We start from the raw sequence: 20,109 nt of genomic DNA, 5'->3' as shown, positions 1-20,109 counted from the left end.
AAGTCCACGTGTCGTCCTGACAACGAGTCGACGACTCGGTGGTGTCGTTCGAGAGACACATGCCGCTGCATGACTTCGTTTCTCTCCCTCATATTCGATCACTATTTACGATCAGGGCTTGCTGACCCTTTTCCCTCTCACCCAGTTATCTGGAAAGCTGCGCGAAATCGATAGAAAAAATCGCAGGTTGGCGATTTCTGATTCTACGAAGGTCGGTCAACCAATTCGTTCATTAAAAGAAAAATAATATATATATATATAAAAAAAAAAACAAAAAATTTTTCATTAAATCAGTTAATCTCTTAGAGTCTTTCCAACATCTTGTTGAACCCTACCTATCGATCGTGCACAATACTACACGTATGTACACAGTTCTCGAGTCTCACAAATGAACAAATAGTAGTGTTTTGCTTTGCAAAATGAACGAAATAATTGGCCAACCGAATAACATAGCTTTTCGAAATGGTCTGTGTGAAAATGCCCAAGAAACGTTTCTTCAATCCTCGAGATAAAACGACTATTTTAATCTCTCTTTCTCTCTCCCTCTCGAGTATACAATTCATCGCGCGTGTTTCAAAGCTAGCCGCGAGATCACCGACACACATTGTGGGTGGTTCGCAAAAATTAAAATGCTTTTAAGGCAGTTCGTGTAAGTTGTCCTAGGAAATTTATTATAAATAATCACATATTTTTTTTTTATATCGTTCACTATACAAGGCTCCGTTTGTTTCTCTTCCTCGCTTCTGTGTATATGGCTCGTGTCTTGCTTTGCTTCTCAAGCTTTTATTCGTTCCTTTTCTTTTTTCTTTTTTTTTTCTTTTTTCAAAAATAACACCGCCTAGCACCCCAAGTTCCTGATCACACACAGGAAAATCCCACCATTATTAACTCTTATAGTTTCCTTTTCCTTTTTTTCGCGACAGAAATCTCTAAATTAACAAAAATAATTAAACAAGCGTCAACAAAAGCGTACATACGTCTTCCTTTTGTATATATTGTATTCGATACGTGCGCGCGTGTGTGTTTGTCTCTCACTTTCTCTCTCTTTTGTTTCTTTTTTGTATACGCCCCTTAAATTTTCTCAGCTTTCGTACTCGTTCGTTTTCTGATATATATCTATATATATTCGCATATATTTTTTGTTCAGTATATCCGTTTTTTTTATTTCTTCGTATTGTATGTTTTGCGCCGTTCCAAAGCCCAGCCCCGGAATTCAGTTATTTTTAATTAACATATACATATATATTTATACATATATATATCTTAATTCACCTAGACTTTTTTTGTGTTCGTTGACATACATTGCTGTTGAGCGAAATGATTTCCTTCAAAAAAAAAAAGACTGCCCAAGTAGGTTCATCGTTATTTTTGAAAGGTCTTTCGATCGTAATCGATTGATTTCTTTCGCCGTTATCATTTAACTTAATAAGTTACTCTCTTGCGTGCATGCGTGAAGTATACGCATGTACGTGTTTCGTTTTTCTTGTCGTGGTTGCCATGTATGAGTATCATGTGTTCTAATCTATTTCTGCGATATTTCGAAAGCGATCGAACGTGGTAGTAAAGCATACACGCTAAATGAAAACAGCACCGTGCGCAAAATTAATGCGACCGCGCGAACTCTTCTTCCATCGTCCTATTTCGGCTTCCGTTTCGCCTCACGAATCGTACTCGCTTTGTTCGGTACGATCCACGTAGATTAAAAAAAAAAATTAAATACAAAAATTGGTGCTAAATATTTGAGCATGTCTTCGTACGAAAATAAACCTCCGCGAGAACATTTAACTTCCCGTTAATCGAGATGCATCCGGTTTGGCGACAGGCAATCCCTATCGAATGAAATAGATTTACAGCCTGGGCCTTTCGAAACTAGAGCATGTACGTGTGATCGTGATGCGTACTATGATACACGTTTGTTGTTGCGTTCTATCCTAGAAAACGTATTTTATAGCGCAGCTGGGCCACGAAACGGAGAGAGGCGATGACGCAATATTGATTGTTTGTCATTTGATTGAGTCAAGGGAGATGCTTTCAGCTCTGATCTTGCGAGAGGGCACCATATTTGTTACCCAGAGAAAGTTTGGGCGCTTGAGCTTGTGAATCCTGCACACTGTACGATCTACTTCCCCCTTTATTACGCACTTCTTCGAACGAACCTTCATCTCGTTTCCTGAAATAAAAGTATCGTTTGTGAATTAGGCTTCATTCTATAACAAATCTAAATGTTAAGAGGGATAGAATATCGTTAATTCTTACCGTCTACCCCATGGTCCAATGGGTTCTATAATCTGTTGCTGCTTGGAGTTCAATGTTGGGAAATATTCTTCGCTATGTATATCAGGAGCAATATTTTTCCCTCTTTGTCTTGGATTAGCAACTACAGTCGGATTACCCCTTAAGTGTGGTGGCTTATAACTACTTCCTGAAGTAACAGGTGGTGGTGGCGCAACTACTTCTGCTACTACTTCTTGAGGTTGTGGAGGAGGGAGTTCAGGCTTCTTCCATGGTCCTGAGTGTTTACCACCAGCTTCCCCGGATTCTCCATCGGAACTATTATCTCCTGTGCCCTTTTCGTCTTCAGACTCTGCATCCAAAGACTCGTTAAGTGTCAAGTTTCCTATTTTTAAACCAGTATAATCCTTCTTTTCTTCTTCAAATTCCCTCCATTCGTCTTCTTCCTAAGAATAAGCATGCTTTAGGCCTATGCGATGATACAATGATCTCTGTACACGGTTAGAATGTATTAGGTCATTCCATAAGAATAGAAACTAAACCAACTTGTAGTCACCAAGAAGTATCTTAAAACAACATCAAAAGAATTTTATACGCGGACAGAGCTTATAGGATAACCTAATACTGTATCGAGATATAAATTGCAGGAATAAAAAAAAAAAATGAACACTAATCTGGAACCTATTTTATCGACAAAAACACGCGCTAGAACAGGAAACAATCGTACGTGATAATAATCTCGAACAGCTGCTCCGCGTCGGCGATTTATTATCCGAAATATTCGCGTTCGCATAACGATCAAATTATGTAACAAACAAACCGATCTATCGACAACGTCGGTGTATCGAGCATATCAGATTCCAAAGAGTCTCTAAGTAAGCAGATTAATTTCGGCAATCGTAGGAATGACGTTTGCGCGAACAAATATGGCAGCGGCCTGTGCCACACACGGGTGATCTGGTATATTCGTGGTACTTAAAGCGACTCGAGAATCAAAACGTTAAAGAAAAACGCGAGAAAGTACGGTCGTAAAACAGGAGAATTCTCACCTCGATCTGTTGGGACTCCTCACCCTCCTGGTTCAACGGTTTATCTTTCGTTTTCGACTTTCCCAACCGCTTTCCCGTCTCCTCCAATTTCTTCGCTATCTCCTCAGTGGTCGTGAACTTCTTCCCTTTCGCTTTTTTGCGATCCTTTTTCGCAAAGAAATCGTCCAGGTCAGCCATGCTGCGATGACTTTCGCGATGCACGCGCGAGTTGCCGTTGGAAAACCTTTTTTGTCACGAGGGAACACGAGTAAGAGCCTCAACGCGAAATGATCGGAAGCACCGCTGCTGCTGCTGTCCACATGGGCTTGTCTTGGCCGGAAGTCAACGGAATCACTTCGAAGTCAATGGAATTCCCAAATACGCGCCGAATTTTCGCAAGAATGACTTTTTACCGTGAAAAATATGCCGACAAATTGCGCTACCGGATAAGTCGTCTATTTTATTCCTGTATATTGCTTCAATTTTATAAAACATCGAGATATTCGCCGACGACCAAGCGAATATGTGGCGCTGACTGTCTAGCAGAAGACCGATGCAAAAAATCCAAGGATTACCTAACCTAAAACTGTCGTCGCGTGTTATAAAACTATCGAGTCGGAGGAGTCATCTAAGGCAAACTAGAAACAGCTCTCGCGTTACGGTAACTTACCAGTTCGAACTGCATTTCACAGGACCACGAGAAGGGGTACACGTGCAACGAATGCGACGATGCAGAGGTTAATTGATCCGCGATTATTGTATATTTCGCGTGCCGTTGGTGGCGCCTATCATTGTCTTTCGCTACTTCCGGTATACAAAACGAGACTTGAATTTGCTCGCTCACATTCGTTCAATACAATGCGAGAAAGTTTCTTCCTATATTAAATGTTTCTTTCCGTTCCTTAAAAACGCACTTTATGTTAGGACTAGATCGATATGTGTGAAATGTTGTTTCTGTAACGATGTATGAGAATATAAGTAAAATGATATTTGCAGTTCCTATAAAATTGTATAAAAATATTCTGTTGATAATTGACAATTACGTATCTCGCGTCATACACGATTACTTCACTTTGGATTTTATTGTACTTGGAATATATTCCACAAAGTAACGAAGTAATATTAATATTTTATTTGTATTTTGCGTGCGTTTTTCATATCGACATACGACATATGCATAAATCTGCAAAAGTTAATTTTATACTGTTCAGTGATCGAGTAAAAGTTAGTCGTTACTTTTCACATTCTCTTCAAGGATCTGGCATATTGATTTCAAACTTTCTCAATCTTATATTTTATTTGATTAACTGTTCGGTCGATCAAACGTCAAGAATTAATTTTCCCACGTCGGAGATCTCCCGCGTACTGACAGTAATCGATGTTTACCAATAATTATCAACAGTTATCGATAATTAATAGATTACTATGCATTTGTACGTTTCCAGGAAGTGTTGATAAATTAGTGTTAGTTATTATCGACGTTTACTTTATTTCTCAACATCGTACCGATTTGATCTCTTTACGTTGTTTTTATTCGTCGTCTCTCATTCAGATACAATGTTTCTTATCTCCGACACCCACCAGTTGACCAGTAGTCACGAGTCGCGAAGCGTTTTGAAAATGGCGCCGCGGCCAGTTCCACGTTCTCGTTTGGCACGGGGTACGCAGCCGCGCGCGTTTGCGAGGCAACATATAGGGGATCCCTTTCTCGAGACGCCAGTAATCGTGTCTAGCCTTGCCACGAACCACAACGAACGGTGGTGTCGCCTGTCCTCGCGTGGACGTACTACACAAAAAAGCTTCGCGCTATTTCACCTGCCTGCTGTAGATTCTCCTCTCAGAAGGCTTGACAGTTTTCGTGCGTGTCGGAGCGAAGGAAGAACGGTCAAAGGCAGCCTGGGTCTGTTGTGGGATCGAGGGGAAATCGAGCCAGCGGCCAAACGAGGCGTTCATGTGTTACGAGGCTCGGCAAGATGAGGCTCACGTCAAAGTGTCTCGGGAACATCAGCAAGATGTTGGACTTTTACTCGCAGTTCAACCCCTCGCCGCTTTCGATAAAACAGTTCATCGATTTCGGTGAGTGAGAGAGCGAGAAAGAGTGCTCCCGTTTAGTGGCGAACGACTGCATCTCTACGCGAGCCCGTGGCGAGAATGCTCTTTCATAATTTGTTTTTCTTTTTTTTACGTCGCGGTAAACGCGCATCGATCGAACGTCGACCTCGATGCCGAACTATCGGTTTCGGTGTCCTTTCGATAACACAGTCCGTAACGATCGCGAGGACATCGAACCCGCTCTGTCTAGTTCACGCGATGGTTTACAGTGACGAATGGTAACTCGTGACCGCGTTGCTGTCACCTTTTGACTTCTGCCTCGTCGCAGGAGTCTGAAATCGAGAGATCCGCCGTTTCAAGGATCGTTTCGATGTCGATCGAAAACGATAACATCATCGTGCTGCTCGATAATCGCGACTATGTGTAGTTCGCGGTCTTCTTGATCAGGGTTGCGTGGATGATGTAATAGTTGGTATGCGTAAACAAAGCGGACACCGTTGATATAGCTCTTCTTCCGTCCACCGGAGAACCATCACGGTCACGTACATTAATCGTTGGATGATACATGATGAAATACGTTCGAAGCATTATTCGGTATCTCGAAATTTCGGTAATTGGCAAAAATCGAGAGTCTTTGATTAGAATATCAGAAATATGGAAATGATGTAATAGCGAGAGAAACGTGTTTGAAACGTAGCAACCTTCTGTCGTTCTATCTAAAGTTAAGTTAGATTTTAATTTAGGGATTAAGGAACCTTATTTGACGAACCTCGTCCTTTCATTTTCTATAAAATGCAGTGATTCTTGTACTTATAATTCTGTTCTTCATTAAATATGGCGAATAAAGTCGTGAAACAAAAATCAAACGAAATATGTGTTAAGTATTTACGAAAAAAGTATGAACCGGAAACTTTCGATTCAATATACGTTGTATATTCGGCAATTACAATCATTTTTCATGAATACACATACCTCCAAAATCCTACCCATTTTCTAGAAAAAAATTCGAGTAGGTCGTAAAATTTTTCGACAAAATTAAAATATTTCAAATCGTTCTGGAAAAATTATTTTTAGTTGCAGGGGTCAATTACAAGCATTTTTGGTCAACAGACATACCCCCGAAATCTTACCCATTTTCTAGAAAAAAGTTCAAGTAAGTCGACAAATTTTTTGACAAAATTAAAATATTTCAAATCGTTCTGGAAAAATTATTTTTAGTTGCAGGGGTCAATTACAAGCATTTTTGGTCAACAGACATACCTCCGAAATCTTACCCATTTTCTAGAAAAAAATTCAAGTAAGTCGACAAATTTTTCGACAAAATTAAAATATTTCAAATCGTTCTGGAAAAATTATTTTTAGTTGCGGGGAGCAATTACAAGTATTTTTGGTCAACAGACATACCCCCGAAATCCTACGCATTTTCGAGAAAAAAAATCCTTACCGAAAATCTAATTTCTGGCCAGAAATGTCTGCCCGAATTTTCATGCGAATCTTTAAAACGCCATAACTTCTGAACGGATTGGACGATTTTAATGTTCAAAAAGCCAAACGCCGCGTATTTTAGTGTAGAATATGTAGCAATTATAAAAATATTCGAAAAGTTGGTCCTTGACCCCGCAAAATGAGATAACCCCATAAAAATGGTCCAATTTTCAAATGTCCATAAGTCCTACTATAGCGAATATATTTCAATGAAACTTTTTTCTGGAGTAGTGCTAATGGATACCTACAAAACAGTATTAGACAACTTTTCTGTAGGACGTCAAACAAAATTACTAACAATGAAAAATGAATTCTAGAGAAAAATCGACGGGGGTAGGTGCCTAAATTTTTCGACGAAAAAAAAAAATTTCAAATCGTTCTGGAAAAATTATTTTCGGATGCAGGGGTCAACTACAATAATTTTTGGTGAATAGACATACCCCCGAAATCCTACCCATTTTCTAGAAAAAAATTCAAGTAGGTCGAAAAATTTTTCGACAAAATTAAAATAGTTGAAATCGTTCTGGAAAAATTATTTTTAGTTGTAGGGGTCAATTACAATCATTTTTGGCGATAATAATAAAGTGTCTTCTAACGCGTATTTCGGAATAATATTTGGAATCCGATTTTCACATTATTATTACGTGCAAAAGAAAAAAAGTTCAGACTCCAAAAATCCTAAAACCCCATATATATTATATCCTGAAACCGCCATCATCTTATTGTGTCTGTAAAAAATATCCAGTATAGGTTCTTGCCGCGAATAAATTAAAGCAATTCCAATAACGTGACATGTACATCTCTCATGGCTCTAGGTTTTGTTTACACTCGAGCAGCCCTAGCATCTATAGCTGATTTGACATTTTTATTCTATGTAGGTTAAAACTTAAGGTTTCGCTTAGGACACGTATTAATATTCCTTCTTTTTAATAAACATTTTGGGGACTAGCATATATAATAAGTCGATAAGTGTTGTACATTTTGAAAGCTGCTTGTCTACGCTTGTTGATAGAATTAGCAAATACATTGCATTATGTTTTAAACAGATTCTTGTTATCGGATCAACAACTCGAAGGTCGTTATTGAATGTCCTCGATCGAAAGGCCGAAAGATTGCGATTAGAGTGGACAGTCGATGTGGCTATTTATTAATTTATAGATAACGATTATGTCCGCAATTGATCCTCCGTTTCTTGCAAGTGCATGTTTAGAGTGTGCAGCAGTGGCAGATAAGTAGTTATGGTCAAGTCTGGGCATAAGTGTGTTTTCTCTGTTGCATATTATTGTGACACTGCGGTGTGGGAACTCGTGAGAATCGTAAGACGGAAAAAAGGAAAGGAGGGAGTGTATGTGTTTCGTCCGGGCCTGTTAGTGGGCTCTTCCGCAAGGCTTTCCAGCAGGCCCTGCCTTAGACGACTGAGATATTGGGAAGTCAGTGGAGGAGTATATAACAACCGAGGAGTCAGTCGAGCGCTTGTGAGAGCGCGACCCCTCTGGTGGCGAGCATGGGAGGCAAACGCCACATTCTGATAGGGCGATCAAATCGTGCTTGCATATTTACTATATTTATTTTCCACTAACGTACTAATACCAAAGTCTTTATCCGCACACTAATAATAATAATTAGGTTTCGAAATTATTATTTCTAAAAGTGATCGTCTATTTTTTAAAGTTTCAGATAAATTTTTTTTATCATTATTTTGCTTTAAAATATTTTTCTTCGTCAATTACTTTTCTTACAAAAAGTCCTACCAAAAACTGGTTTTTCTAAAATGTCTAGTAGAACAGGAAAATGCTAAATAAAATAGTTTCTAGAATTTCTCTCCAAGCATTTTGTAAATAATTCCATAACTATTTTGATAATAACTGGACACAAGGTTTCTCGCAGTCCATTTCATACGATAATTTTTCTATCATCATCTGCCTGTTGCACGCGATTTAAATTAGTATTACCTAGAACGATGTTCAATTTTCACGACTATGCATACGAACATGCTAATGTCTCAAAACACTCGTTGCAATAACATCCTGTTTCGCCTTTGGTTGGCTGTCTGCATTTAGTAATTAATTAACGCCGACCCGTCTATCGTCTTTATTTGCAAACCAGTAGGTCATACGTGAATCACTTTACGATAAAGCCGTTCGCTATTTACCATAGAAGCATTTAATTTATTTCCATTCGATTTATTTAGACAGTTGCATTATAACGTCAGTAATGGAAACATAACTATCCAAGATTCAAATATATTAAACATTTTAAACGTTCGTTTAAATATTTTCAAAATATCTTACTAAACATTTTATTTAGGGGCCGTTGTTAATATTACGAATATAATTTTATATTTGTTAAAATATTGTAATTTATATTCTCCGTTGACAGACTGTAAGAGAAGTTCATACATAAATAAGCGAGGTCAATTATATATCGATGTAAATAAGTTCTTTTAAGTGCTTTCTTGTCAGTTTCTTCGATAATACGTGAAAATAGATTTTACGGTCGTTAAACGTTACGTAAAATTACATAGATTTTCCATTTGCGCGAGAAATTTTCCTTTTCTTTTGTAGTTTATAGTTTATTAAATGGCAATGCAGGACCATTATACAAGGTGTTCGACCACCCTTGGGAAAAATTTTAATGGGGGATTCTAGAGGCCAAAATAAGACGAAAATCAAGGATACCAATTTGTTGATGGAGGCTTCGTTAAAAAGTTATTAACAATTAAATTCAAAAATTTCAAATCGTTCTGGAAAAATTAGTTTCGGTTACGGGGGTCAATTACAATCATTTTTGGTGAATAGACATACCCTCGAATTCCTACCCATTTTCTAGAAAAAAATTCGAGTAGGTCGAAAAATTTTTCGACAAAATTAAAATATTTCAAATCGTTCTGGGAAAATTATTTTTAGTTGCAGGGGTCGATTACAATCATTTTTGGTGAACAGACGTACCCCGAATTCCTACGCATTTTCGAGAAAATAATTCTTAAGGGTGCCTGAATTTTTCGACGAAAAAAAAATTTCAAATCGCTCTGAAAAAATTATTTTCGGATGTGGGGGTCAATTACAATAATTTTTGGTGAATAGACATACCCCCGAAATCTTGCGCATTTTCGAGAAAAAAATTCTGTAAGGGCGGAACTTTAAACGTTAATAACTTTTTAACAAAGCCTCCATCAATAAATTGGTATTTTTGATTTTCGTCTTATTTTGGCCTCTAGAATCCCTTAATAAAATTTTTCCCAGGGGTGGTCGAACTTCCTGTATACAAAATGGCGGTTAAGTGTTTCTAACGCGAACGTTTAACCTTTTTTTTCTCTATAATTGTTTAAGTATTTCGTTCCAACAATTTGGTGTGAAAGTATTTAAGATTTCACCGATATTGTTTATCGCGCCAAGACGTGGAAATATTCGAGCAGGTTGTTCGCGAGGAGGTCAAGGTGAACGTACCAATCGGCTTTGAAACGGCGCACCGTCCCCCGGCGTCGACCGCAGTCATTGGTCCGCGACCGACATTCGCGAAAATAGAGTAGTAAACGCGTTATTATTGCGACTGGAATACTGCCACATTTCCGTGAAACCTTCGTCACTAGATAGACGTGGGCGTGTAAACCCTTGGAGTTTAAATTTCCAATAACATTGGATCCGAATACGAATGTCTCTGACGCAAACCAGTGGACACGATTTAATATATCTTTCCTGATATACTTCAAGAATTTTCGTACGCGTTTCCTTTCGACGCACTAAAACAGCTGAATGGCCTTTAATCGATTTGATGTACAGGTGACGCTCCTATAACGCGGCTTGGTTCAGTGTTACAAGAAACTACTCTATGACTCTTACGAAGAAAAGAAAAACAGTAATCAGAAACTCGAAATTTCATGAGAATCTTTAAAATGTCATAACACTTAAACGAATTGGACGATTTTAATTTTTCCATTCTGAAAAAATTATTTTTGGTTGCGGGGCTTAATTCCAATCATTTTTGGTGAATACACATACCCCTGAAATCCTACCTCCTTTCGAGAAAAAAATTCGAGTAGGTACTGAAATTTTTAGATGAAATTAAAAAATTTCAGATCATACTAAAAAAATTGTATTTAGTTACAGGGGGCAATTACAATCGTTTTTGGTGAATAGACATACCCTCGAAATCTTGTCTACTTACGAGAAAAAAATTCGCGAAGGTGTGCAATTTTTCGACAAAATTAAAAAATTTCAAATCGTTCTGGAAAAATTATTTTCGGTTTGGGGGGTCAATTACAATCATTTTTGGTGAGTAGACATATGCCCGAAATCCTAGCCACTTTCTAGAAAAAAATTCTGTAAGGACGGAACTTTAAACGTTAATAACTTTTTAACGAAGCCTCCAGCAACAAATTGGTATTCTCAATTTTCGTCTTATTTTGGCCTCTAGAATCTCCCATTAAAATTTTTCCCAGGGGTGGCCGAACACCCTGTATGATCCTCGATCAGAGAAATCTAAATTATCGAAGGTCTGGGTTATACATTTAAAAAACCTTAATAAACAAGATGGTTTAATTAATAATATTAGAAACTTTGGTTAACGTAGCTAAACTTCGATTTAAGATCCAAGATTTGTTTCGTTGTATGATCCTCGTTCAGAGAAATCTTAACTTGCTGAATAATCGAAGGGTTTTCTGCGACATTTGTGGACAAAGGTTTGAATAAATAAATTGATAGCGATTTATTTAGCATTCAGAATGCTTTTAACGACATATGTGCCTTGTTGGTAAGAGCAGTTGGTGAAATTCGTGTGTTATCGGTGACGCAACGCCGAACGGGAATGTGCAAACAGATTGTTTTTACCACCTTTAGCCCTGATTAGACGAAATACGCTACGGAATCGCTTATTTAACAACAGCCTGGCGTGTCATTATCTTGTTTCGCGAACCGTTCCTAACTATTGACAATGCTTCCAATGTCCAATTCGTTTGAAGGACGGGTGTGTCAGCATATTGATGCAGAACGTTTGATAAGTCAGCTCGGCACTACTGTCTGCTTTGTGGTGCATGATTCAAATGTGAGAACAAAGGCTATACACGTCGAACAATATTATTCTTTTACAATGGCGGAATTTAACTTGTCTTTCAATTTTAACCTACTTTTAAGAATTCCAGATTCTCGGTTTCCTACGTCTAAAATGTAGTAATTCGATGATTTTTTAGATATAAGAAATTGTAGTTAAGCATTTTGTGATATTTAACAGCTCGTTCGTTGTAAAATATATTACTTCGCTTACGACTGGAAAAAATTATCGACCTATTGAACTTGATATTTTATACATATCTATGGTCACTTATAATCTTCCATCCTATGAAAGTAGGTTAAAATCGATAGGGGACAAATTGAGTGCTTCCCTTGTAAGGGACACGTGAACAAAGCGAGCTTTCGCACGATATGTTCGCCGTGATAACGCGATGTGACTTTAAACCACACGTTTTTCAACTGTTTGCACGAGGAACGAAGGAATTATGTAATTATATGAAGAATTAAATGATATTCTATTCGTACATTTTTTTCTTTATCAAATATAGGTCATCCTCTGATGCAAAGAAGCAAGATAAGTAATATTAACGTTCAGAAATGAAAAATACACGAATCCCCGTAAGATCTATAGGTTTTTTTTTTTAATTTTAAATGTGAACAAGTAAAATATTAGTAATTTTTATTTTTTATTAAGTTGTAATACATTCGAGAGCCATTAGTTGATTCGTCCAACGGTCGTATTTTATGCATTCAGACGACGCAGTCAGTGAATCAGTACAATGAATCAGGTGTGCATCCGTTGTCGAAGCCTCAAAACTAAACAGCAGCACCTCGATGTGCAACGATGATACATCGTTTTATTTTATTTTTTTTGAATTGATTTCTCACAATGTTCTGCACAGAGTTTCTCGAAATAAATAACAAACTCGCTCGATTCTCGCGAGCGAATCTTCTTTTTTAAGTTCACAACGTTAAAAATACTGTTCGTAGGCGGTAATAAATTTTGAGTAATATCAGATAAATCTTAAATAAAAGTGCCACGTGATTACGCATGGGTAACATTTGTTGCATCAACGAATGCTCTGTATCAGAGGCAAAAATATAGAAGTACATCACGTTACTCTTTTTTTACCGTTGATAAGATTGACGTAATTGTTTTCAGTCGATTCAATACGAGTCATAAATAAATTCAAAAACAGTCGCGATACTTGATTCTTGCGAATTAATGTATTTTTGCGTTTACAATGTTGTGTAAACAATATCCTCTCTGATCAGTATTAAATTATTACCAAAAATTTCGCAAGATTAAGCGTCGCGACATATATTGAGATACACTGTTGGTGCATATACAGGGTGTTCGGTCCATCCTGGGAAAAATTTTAATGGGAGATTCTAGAGGTCAAAATAAGACGAAAATCATTAATATCAATTTCTTGACTGAAGCTTCGTTAAAAAGTTATTAACAATTAAATTCAAAAATTTCAAATCATTCTGGAAAAATTATTTTCGGTTGTGGGGGTCAATTACAATCAATTTTGGTCATTAGACATACCCCCGAAATCCTACCCACTTTCTAGAAAAAAATTCGAAAATGTGTGAAATTTTTCGATGGAAAAAAAAATGTCAAATCGTTCTAGAAAAATTATTTTCGGTTGCGGGGGTCAATTACAATCATTTTTGGCGAATACACACACCCCCGAAATCCTACCCACTTTCTAGAAAAAAATTCGAAAAGGTGTGAAATTTTTCGATGGAAAAAAAAAATGTCAAATTGTTCTGGAAAAATTATTTTCGGATGCAGGGGTCAATTACAATCATTTTTGGCGAATACACACACCCCCGAAATCCTACCCACTTTGTAGAAAAAAATTCGAAAAAGTGTTAAATTTTTCGACGGGGGAAAAAAATGTCAAATTGTTCTGGAAAAATTATTTTCGGATGCAGGGGTCAATTAGATTAATTTTTGGTGAATACATACACCCCCGAAATTCTACCCACTTTCTAGAAAAAAATTCGAAACGGTGTGAAATTTTTCGATGGAAAAAAAAAATGTCAAATTGTTCTGGAAAAATTATTTTCGGATGCAGGGGTCAATTAGAATAATTTTTGGTGAATAGACATACCCCCGAAATCTTGCGCGTTTTCAAGAAAAACATTCTTTAAGGGCGGAATTTTAAACGTTAATAACTTTTTAACGAAGCCTCCATCAACAAATTGGTATTCTTGATTTTCGTCTTATTTCAGCCTCTAGAATCTCCCATTAAAATTTTTCCCATGGTTGGCTGAACACCCTGTATAACGTTGTTTACCGCCTACGCGTGACCCCTTACGCATTCGCGACTCTGATTGCCGCTCGAGAAACACGATTACGATGATTCGAGCAAGTTCTACAAGCTGGAAGTGTGGCTACCGGTTACGCTCTGACCGAGTTTTTACACTGTCGACGAATCAGGTTCGCGACAAAAAAGAACCCTTCGTCCTTCCCTTGAAATCGATCGATCGACCTCGAATCGAACGAAAGGGCTTAATACTTTCCGTAATCCAGCAATTTCCTCTTCAATTTATCGCTTGATTTTATCTTAATAGGTAGATAAATTTCTCCGTACCTTTTTAAAACGTATTGAAAAGAAAAAATTAACATAACGATATCTATTTTACTTTATGTACAGTTTTTTTTGTGTTTCCAGTTGCAGTTTTATTCATTTAACTTCGTTCTCATTTCGACGAACAGAGTCATCAATCAAATAAAAATGAAAAAACGATGTACGCGTTGATTAAAAGTGCTCGCGGTCGAAATGTCAGTGGTTTATGTCTGTCATTCGTAAGACGAAGGTTATTTTTTTATTTCACAAACATGGCAGTGTTAATTTCTAGCTTCCAAGTATCCAATTTTACCATGTACGTACATACGTTCGTTACTTGTAAACTCAATAAGGAATAATTTGTGTCTTGGTTAACGATTATTGAACAACGTGATTCGTTACGTAAAAACAATGGTTGATATACGTGATATACTTGATACTATGTAGTATAATATCTCACGTGTTGATCATGTGTTCACAATATCTTTGCACGTCGGGAATTAACATAATTGATTACTAGGGAACATTAATTATTTATAATTTCTTTGTAAAAGCAAAACATTTGCAGGCCAGTTTTTGCAAAACTATAAAAATAATTTTCAAACTTTTTCAAACGAACTATCAGTCCTTAACCTTCATTTCAAGAAAGGGGAAAAACTTTTCACATTATCAACCGTTTTATCGTTCCAAGAACAACAAATTATATACTCCATCGTTGTTAAATAGTTATAAACTTGGCATTTGCTCGCGGCCTCGAATTTTATTAACCACTTAACGCTCAAGCACGAGTATACTCTGGTAAATGCAGACTGCACTTTCTGTTGACTCGAGTTAAACCGACCATTTTAAAATATAACCAACATAAACACAATTAAAAACAATATAACTATTAAAATAAATTAAATATCAAATTTTTATTCCAACTCCAAGTCGTTTTAATCTTCAACCTCAAAAAAAGACCCATCAGACCTAACGCAGACCTAACCTAACCTCAAAGAAAACTCATAGTACAATAAATTCTGAGAGTTGCATTCGTTTAAAATGATTCAGTTTATTCTGAAGAAGTATTTAATCTCTCAGACTCACTTATTATTATTATCGATAAAAAAATCAGATTTTGACGATTCTGAAATAAGGTTTGCATAGATCTAAATGGACCAGGGAGTCTCTTTTTTTTTAGTTGTCGAAGGAAATTGATCCAAAGTGCCCCCAGGTTGGATTTCAAGCCTCTTCGTCGCTGAGAATAGATGTGTTTATGGTCCCTCGTAGCTTTTCTCATTTTAGAAAATCCAACGCCTTGGTGGTCCGGTCCTCTTCTCTGTGCTCGTTCGAGATTCCCGTGGGATCGATCAATGCATTTGCCCTCGTTCTTTGATTCTCGACCTTCCGGTCCGGAAACTCATTTTCTAGGCCGTCACGCCTTCTCGAAGCGTTGGCTTTTCAAGTTTCAATTCCGTCCATCTTCCGTTGCAGACACGAAACATACTCTTTATCACGTTTGTTTGATGTCGATGATAATCGACGATAATTACGGTGTTAAAGATTCTCTTACACGGCACTTTGCGAGCACTTATTGCTCGGTTCTTATGTAATATGGAATTATCCTTCGTCTCGCTAAACACAATTATCTACAATGAAACTTGTTTTCTGCAGTTCCTGCAGAAATCTTGCAAATATGTTTCTGATCGTGGAAATTGAGATTATTGTTTCGTTAATAACGAGAGTTACTTGGGTCTGACGTGTTGTTTTTCAAGCTCTACCAGAGATAATATTGTTGTGGCGACTTACTGTTGGAAGATAGAACGAGTGAGATAGTAGGAGAAAAGAAAAGTAGTAAAGGAACATCAGCAGGCATTCGATAGTCGATTGAGACGTGTGTATGTAGGAACGGATGGTCGGTTGAGCACTTGTGAGAGAGGTACAGATTGAACGTGTCCCTCTGTTGGCGAGTACAAGAGGTGCACCGCGATATCAACTTTATTATACAACATGATGAATCAGCAAGGTTCAAGATCGATTACTGTTACGTTACGAAATAGACACTTTGTCTATATTTACATACAGTATTCTAATAGGAAACATACTGTTCACATAATAACGTTCATATAACTGATAAGGGAGATTCCATTGTAATGTAAAGGTCATATTGTATACACTTTTAAAGTTTGATTACATGTTCTTATCTTCTTATTCTTACAATAACCAAACAAACTGTTTATAGCAGCTATTACTTCAGATTTATCATTCCTGGATGAACACAGTTGGAAGGCCATTTTTATTTAAATTTACTTTTCAATCTTCATCGTATATAGGTACAATTCTTTTCCAAAAGCAACAGAATAATTCTTGCTTCAATGGGTCAAGCTTTATTCGCAATTTTGCGTCTCTGTCGTCTTCTATACAATGCACTAATTATTTTCAATAACGCGAAAAATATGGGTCGAGCTCTTCACCATCAAACAGAAGTAAAATCACAGAAGATTAACGTCACGCGCTTCTGTACGAATAACATGTTATTTGCTATTACTTGCTTCGAAGAGCAAGTATAATATTTCTGTTTCTTTTTTAACGTTCATATCGTCATGTTGAAATTTATTATTGCCGTGTCGCGTGATCGTTGCGGCTTGTTAATTAAAATTTTATTTGCTGAACAAGGACGTCTTGTATAAAACTCGACGAGCTTCCCAGTCGGAGTAATTCTACGCTTAATAATTGGCAATTCGAAGAAGCAACATCGATAACGAAACTAACAATCGGTGATCGTAGACCAAGTGTTTTCTATAATAATACGGTTGTTTTTATCGGTTGCATTCACATTCGAACGTTTATTGCGATTGTCAGTTTGCAAAAATTTATCTTACCAGTAAGGAAACGGTGCGTTTGGTGATATTTGTAATCTTAATTATCCTAGTGTAAAAACTATCTACGTACTTTGTCACGCCTAAGAAAAGCATTCATTATCAGGTCTGACTCAGAACACTTCGCACAATGGATCTAGTATATTTAGCAATAATAATATGCATTGTCAACCAAATGGATTTTTACGTTTCCGTCCGAATGCAGTGAGTCAGCGTTGTTGAGGTGTGAATTGTACTTCAGACATAAATTAAAGTTATCGATTTGGTGCCGAATTCTGTTTTACACGACCTACGATAAGAACTGGCCGCAAACAATTTTAGCGCCATCGAACGGAGCAGGATGCGTTCCCCGAATTTCCAATTTGGTCGATCGTCGCCGCGGATCGTGCACCTTGAAATAAAAAACTATTTTGGTATAGTGGACGGGAATACGTCGCTGATTATGTGTGCATATATATACAGACGGTTAAAGTCCAAAGGCCGGGAGGCTCGGCCGTCGCGAATACGTAAATAATCGTATCGTTTCGCGTCACGACGTATCTTATCGCGTAGGAAGTGTTTTCTTTTCTCGTTTCACGAAAGATCTAAAATACGCGTCGACCTGATTTCGCAACATCGTGACAACAGTGCGTCGACTTCTTCGAGGCTTCGCCACAGCCGTGTCGTAATCTTGCTTTCTCGCCTCTTATTAGCAGGGCAAAAGTATCGGTCAAAATTTGACCTTTTCAAGTTGCTGCGTTCCTCAACATTTTACGGCTCCTCGAATCTACAAACGGGGAAAAAATGGTTACAAACAGTTCTCTTCAAGAATTATATTTTGAATTTTTGAAAATATTCAATCAAAGAAAGGTCATATTTATGTCTCGGCAGTAGTTTATTAGGAAAACCTCATATTTGGTATGTTATCGGCCACCCCTGGGAAAAATTTTAATGGGGGATTCTAGAGGCCAAAATAAGACGAAAATCAAGAATACTAATTTGTTGATTGAGGCTTCGTTAAAAAGTTATTAACGTTTAAAGTTTCACCTGTACTGAATTTTTTTCTCGAAAATGCGCAGGATTTCGGGGGTATGTCTATTCACTAAAAATGATTGTAATTGACCCCCGCAACCGAAAATAATTTTTCCAGAACGATTTGAAATTTTTTAATTTTGTCGAAAAATTTTATACCTTCTCGAATTTTTTTCTAGAAAGTGAGTAGGATTTCGGGGGTATGTCTATTCACTAAAAATGATTGTAATTGACCCCCGCAACCGAAAATAATTTTTCCAGAACGATTTGAAATTTTTTAATTTTGTCGAAAAATTTTATACCTTCTCGAATTTGTTTCTAGAAAACGGGTAGGATTTCTAGGGTATGTCTAATGATAAAAAATGATTGTAATTGACCCCCGCAACCGAAAATAATTTTTCCACAACGATTTGAAATTTTTTTTCATCGAAAAATTTAGGCACCTAATTAGATTTTCAGTAAGGAATTTTTTTCTCGAAAGTGCGTAGGATTTCGAGGGTATGTGTAATGACCAAAAAGGATTGTGATTGACCTCCGTAAACGAAAATAATTTTTTTAGGACGATTTGAAATTTTTTAATTTCATTGAAAAATTTGTCCGCCTATTTGAATTTTTTTCTCGAAAGTGGGTAGGATTTCGAGGTTATGTCTAATGACCAAAAATGATTGTAATTGACCCCTGCAACCGAAACTAATTTTTCCGGAACGATTTGAAATTTTTGAATTTAATTGTTAATAACTTTTTAACGAAGCCTCCATCAAGAAATTGGTATTCTTGATTTTCGTTTTATTTTGGCTTCTAGAATCTCTCGTTAAAATTTATACCATGAACACAGTGACTCTATTTCTTAATTGCAACTTTCCGACAAATTCAAACGAAAATAACGAATTTCCGCAAAAAATGAAATGCACATTAGTAATGTACTGAATTAGGCGAATCGAATGACGTATAACTGAGCCCGATCGATAAACAGTCCGTTTGCTAGGAATGTTCCTAAAATTGTTCGGGATAGAATAAGTAAATAAATCCTATTTTAATTCGTAGTGCGCAAATACGTAATGCTGTTTTGCATTGAAATCTTTGCGGCAACTTAAGCAGAAAATGCACGAGCGTCGCTTCTTGCACGTGACAGACTATTTGATGCACTTTGTTGTCTTCCGTAACAGGTGACAGTATTCTGTTTTACTACGCGCGACGTCATCCGTCGATAAGATATTAATATCATTCTCGAAAGAAACGTCTATCGGGTGGTACTTCCGCGATGCAAAAGTATAAAATAAAGTTAAATCGATTTAGAGTATAGTCAAAGCTTGTTATTCAATGTACGATACACGCGTTAATTCTTATTAACATGATTTTGAGAACGTACCCACTGCGTATGTAATATAAATTACAATTTGTTGATCCATTACCTTGGGCCACTGTTTGTCTGATAATACGCATTGTAGTCACTGATATGGCGGTTGAAAATATTTGAACTAGGTTCCTTCGAACCAGAAATGAGCAAAATTTTATTCGAACTGTTAGAATTTGGTAGTTATTAAAAGTGGGTTGGCAACGGTGATAAAAAAAGAAAAGAACAGACGCTAACAAGACGCTTAAAAAAAAATAATGCGCGCAGTTACAGAAAACTTGAAAATGTTTAAGTTTAATTTATCGTTATATCGTAATATGTACAATCAGAAATATAATTTGTTTTTTTTTGTTGTATTATTAAGAGTTTAATAAAGTTCAGTTAAAACTTAACACGAATGAATCGAAGAATTTATTAGAAATTGCTGTGCAATAGAAAGTATCAGGGGGTGAATAGGGTGAAAATATTATGCATTTCAAAACATTAATTTGTAAAGTAATA

General features: G+C 36.9%; 2 protein-coding genes across 3 annotated transcripts in view; one reads left to right on the top strand and one right to left on the bottom strand.

Annotated features, from left to right (window-relative positions):
- Positions 1-794: 794 nt before the first annotated feature.
- LOC143347107 (protein CDV3 homolog) overlaps positions 795-20,109 on the bottom strand; it is a 167,911-nt gene continuing 148,596 nt past the window's right edge. The window contains exons 1-4 of one of the 2 annotated variants that reach the window (XM_076776017.1): positions 3,931-4,054; positions 3,282-3,846; positions 2,257-2,678; positions 795-2,170 (exon numbers count right to left, since the gene is read on the bottom strand). In XM_076776017.1, coding sequence (XP_076632132.1) covers positions 2,032-2,170; positions 2,257-2,678; positions 3,282-3,458 — 738 coding nt within the window. In that variant the 5' untranslated portion in view covers positions 3,459-3,846; positions 3,931-4,054 and the 3' untranslated portion in view covers positions 795-2,031. Of the gene's footprint in view, positions 2,171-2,256; positions 2,679-3,281; positions 3,847-3,930; positions 4,055-20,109 lie in introns of those variants that run through there. The other variant, XM_076776018.1, reaches the window with a different exon arrangement.
- Positions 4,971-20,109, top strand: part of Pdk (pyruvate dehydrogenase kinase) — a 30,746-nt gene continuing 15,607 nt past the window's right edge. Inside the window, exon 1 of the mRNA XM_076776012.1 lies at positions 4,971-5,336. Coding sequence (XP_076632127.1) covers positions 5,234-5,336 — 103 coding nt within the window. The 5' untranslated portion in view covers positions 4,971-5,233. The remainder of the gene's footprint in view (positions 5,337-20,109) is intronic.

Source organism: Colletes latitarsis, chromosome 10 (assembly GCF_051014445.1).
Source record: "Colletes latitarsis isolate SP2378_abdomen chromosome 10, iyColLati1, whole genome shotgun sequence".
Classification (NCBI taxonomy): domain Eukaryota; kingdom Metazoa; phylum Arthropoda; class Insecta; order Hymenoptera; family Colletidae; genus Colletes; species Colletes latitarsis.
The sequence above is the reverse complement of the archived record's forward strand: the minus strand, read 5'-3'. Positions and strand labels throughout refer to the sequence as shown.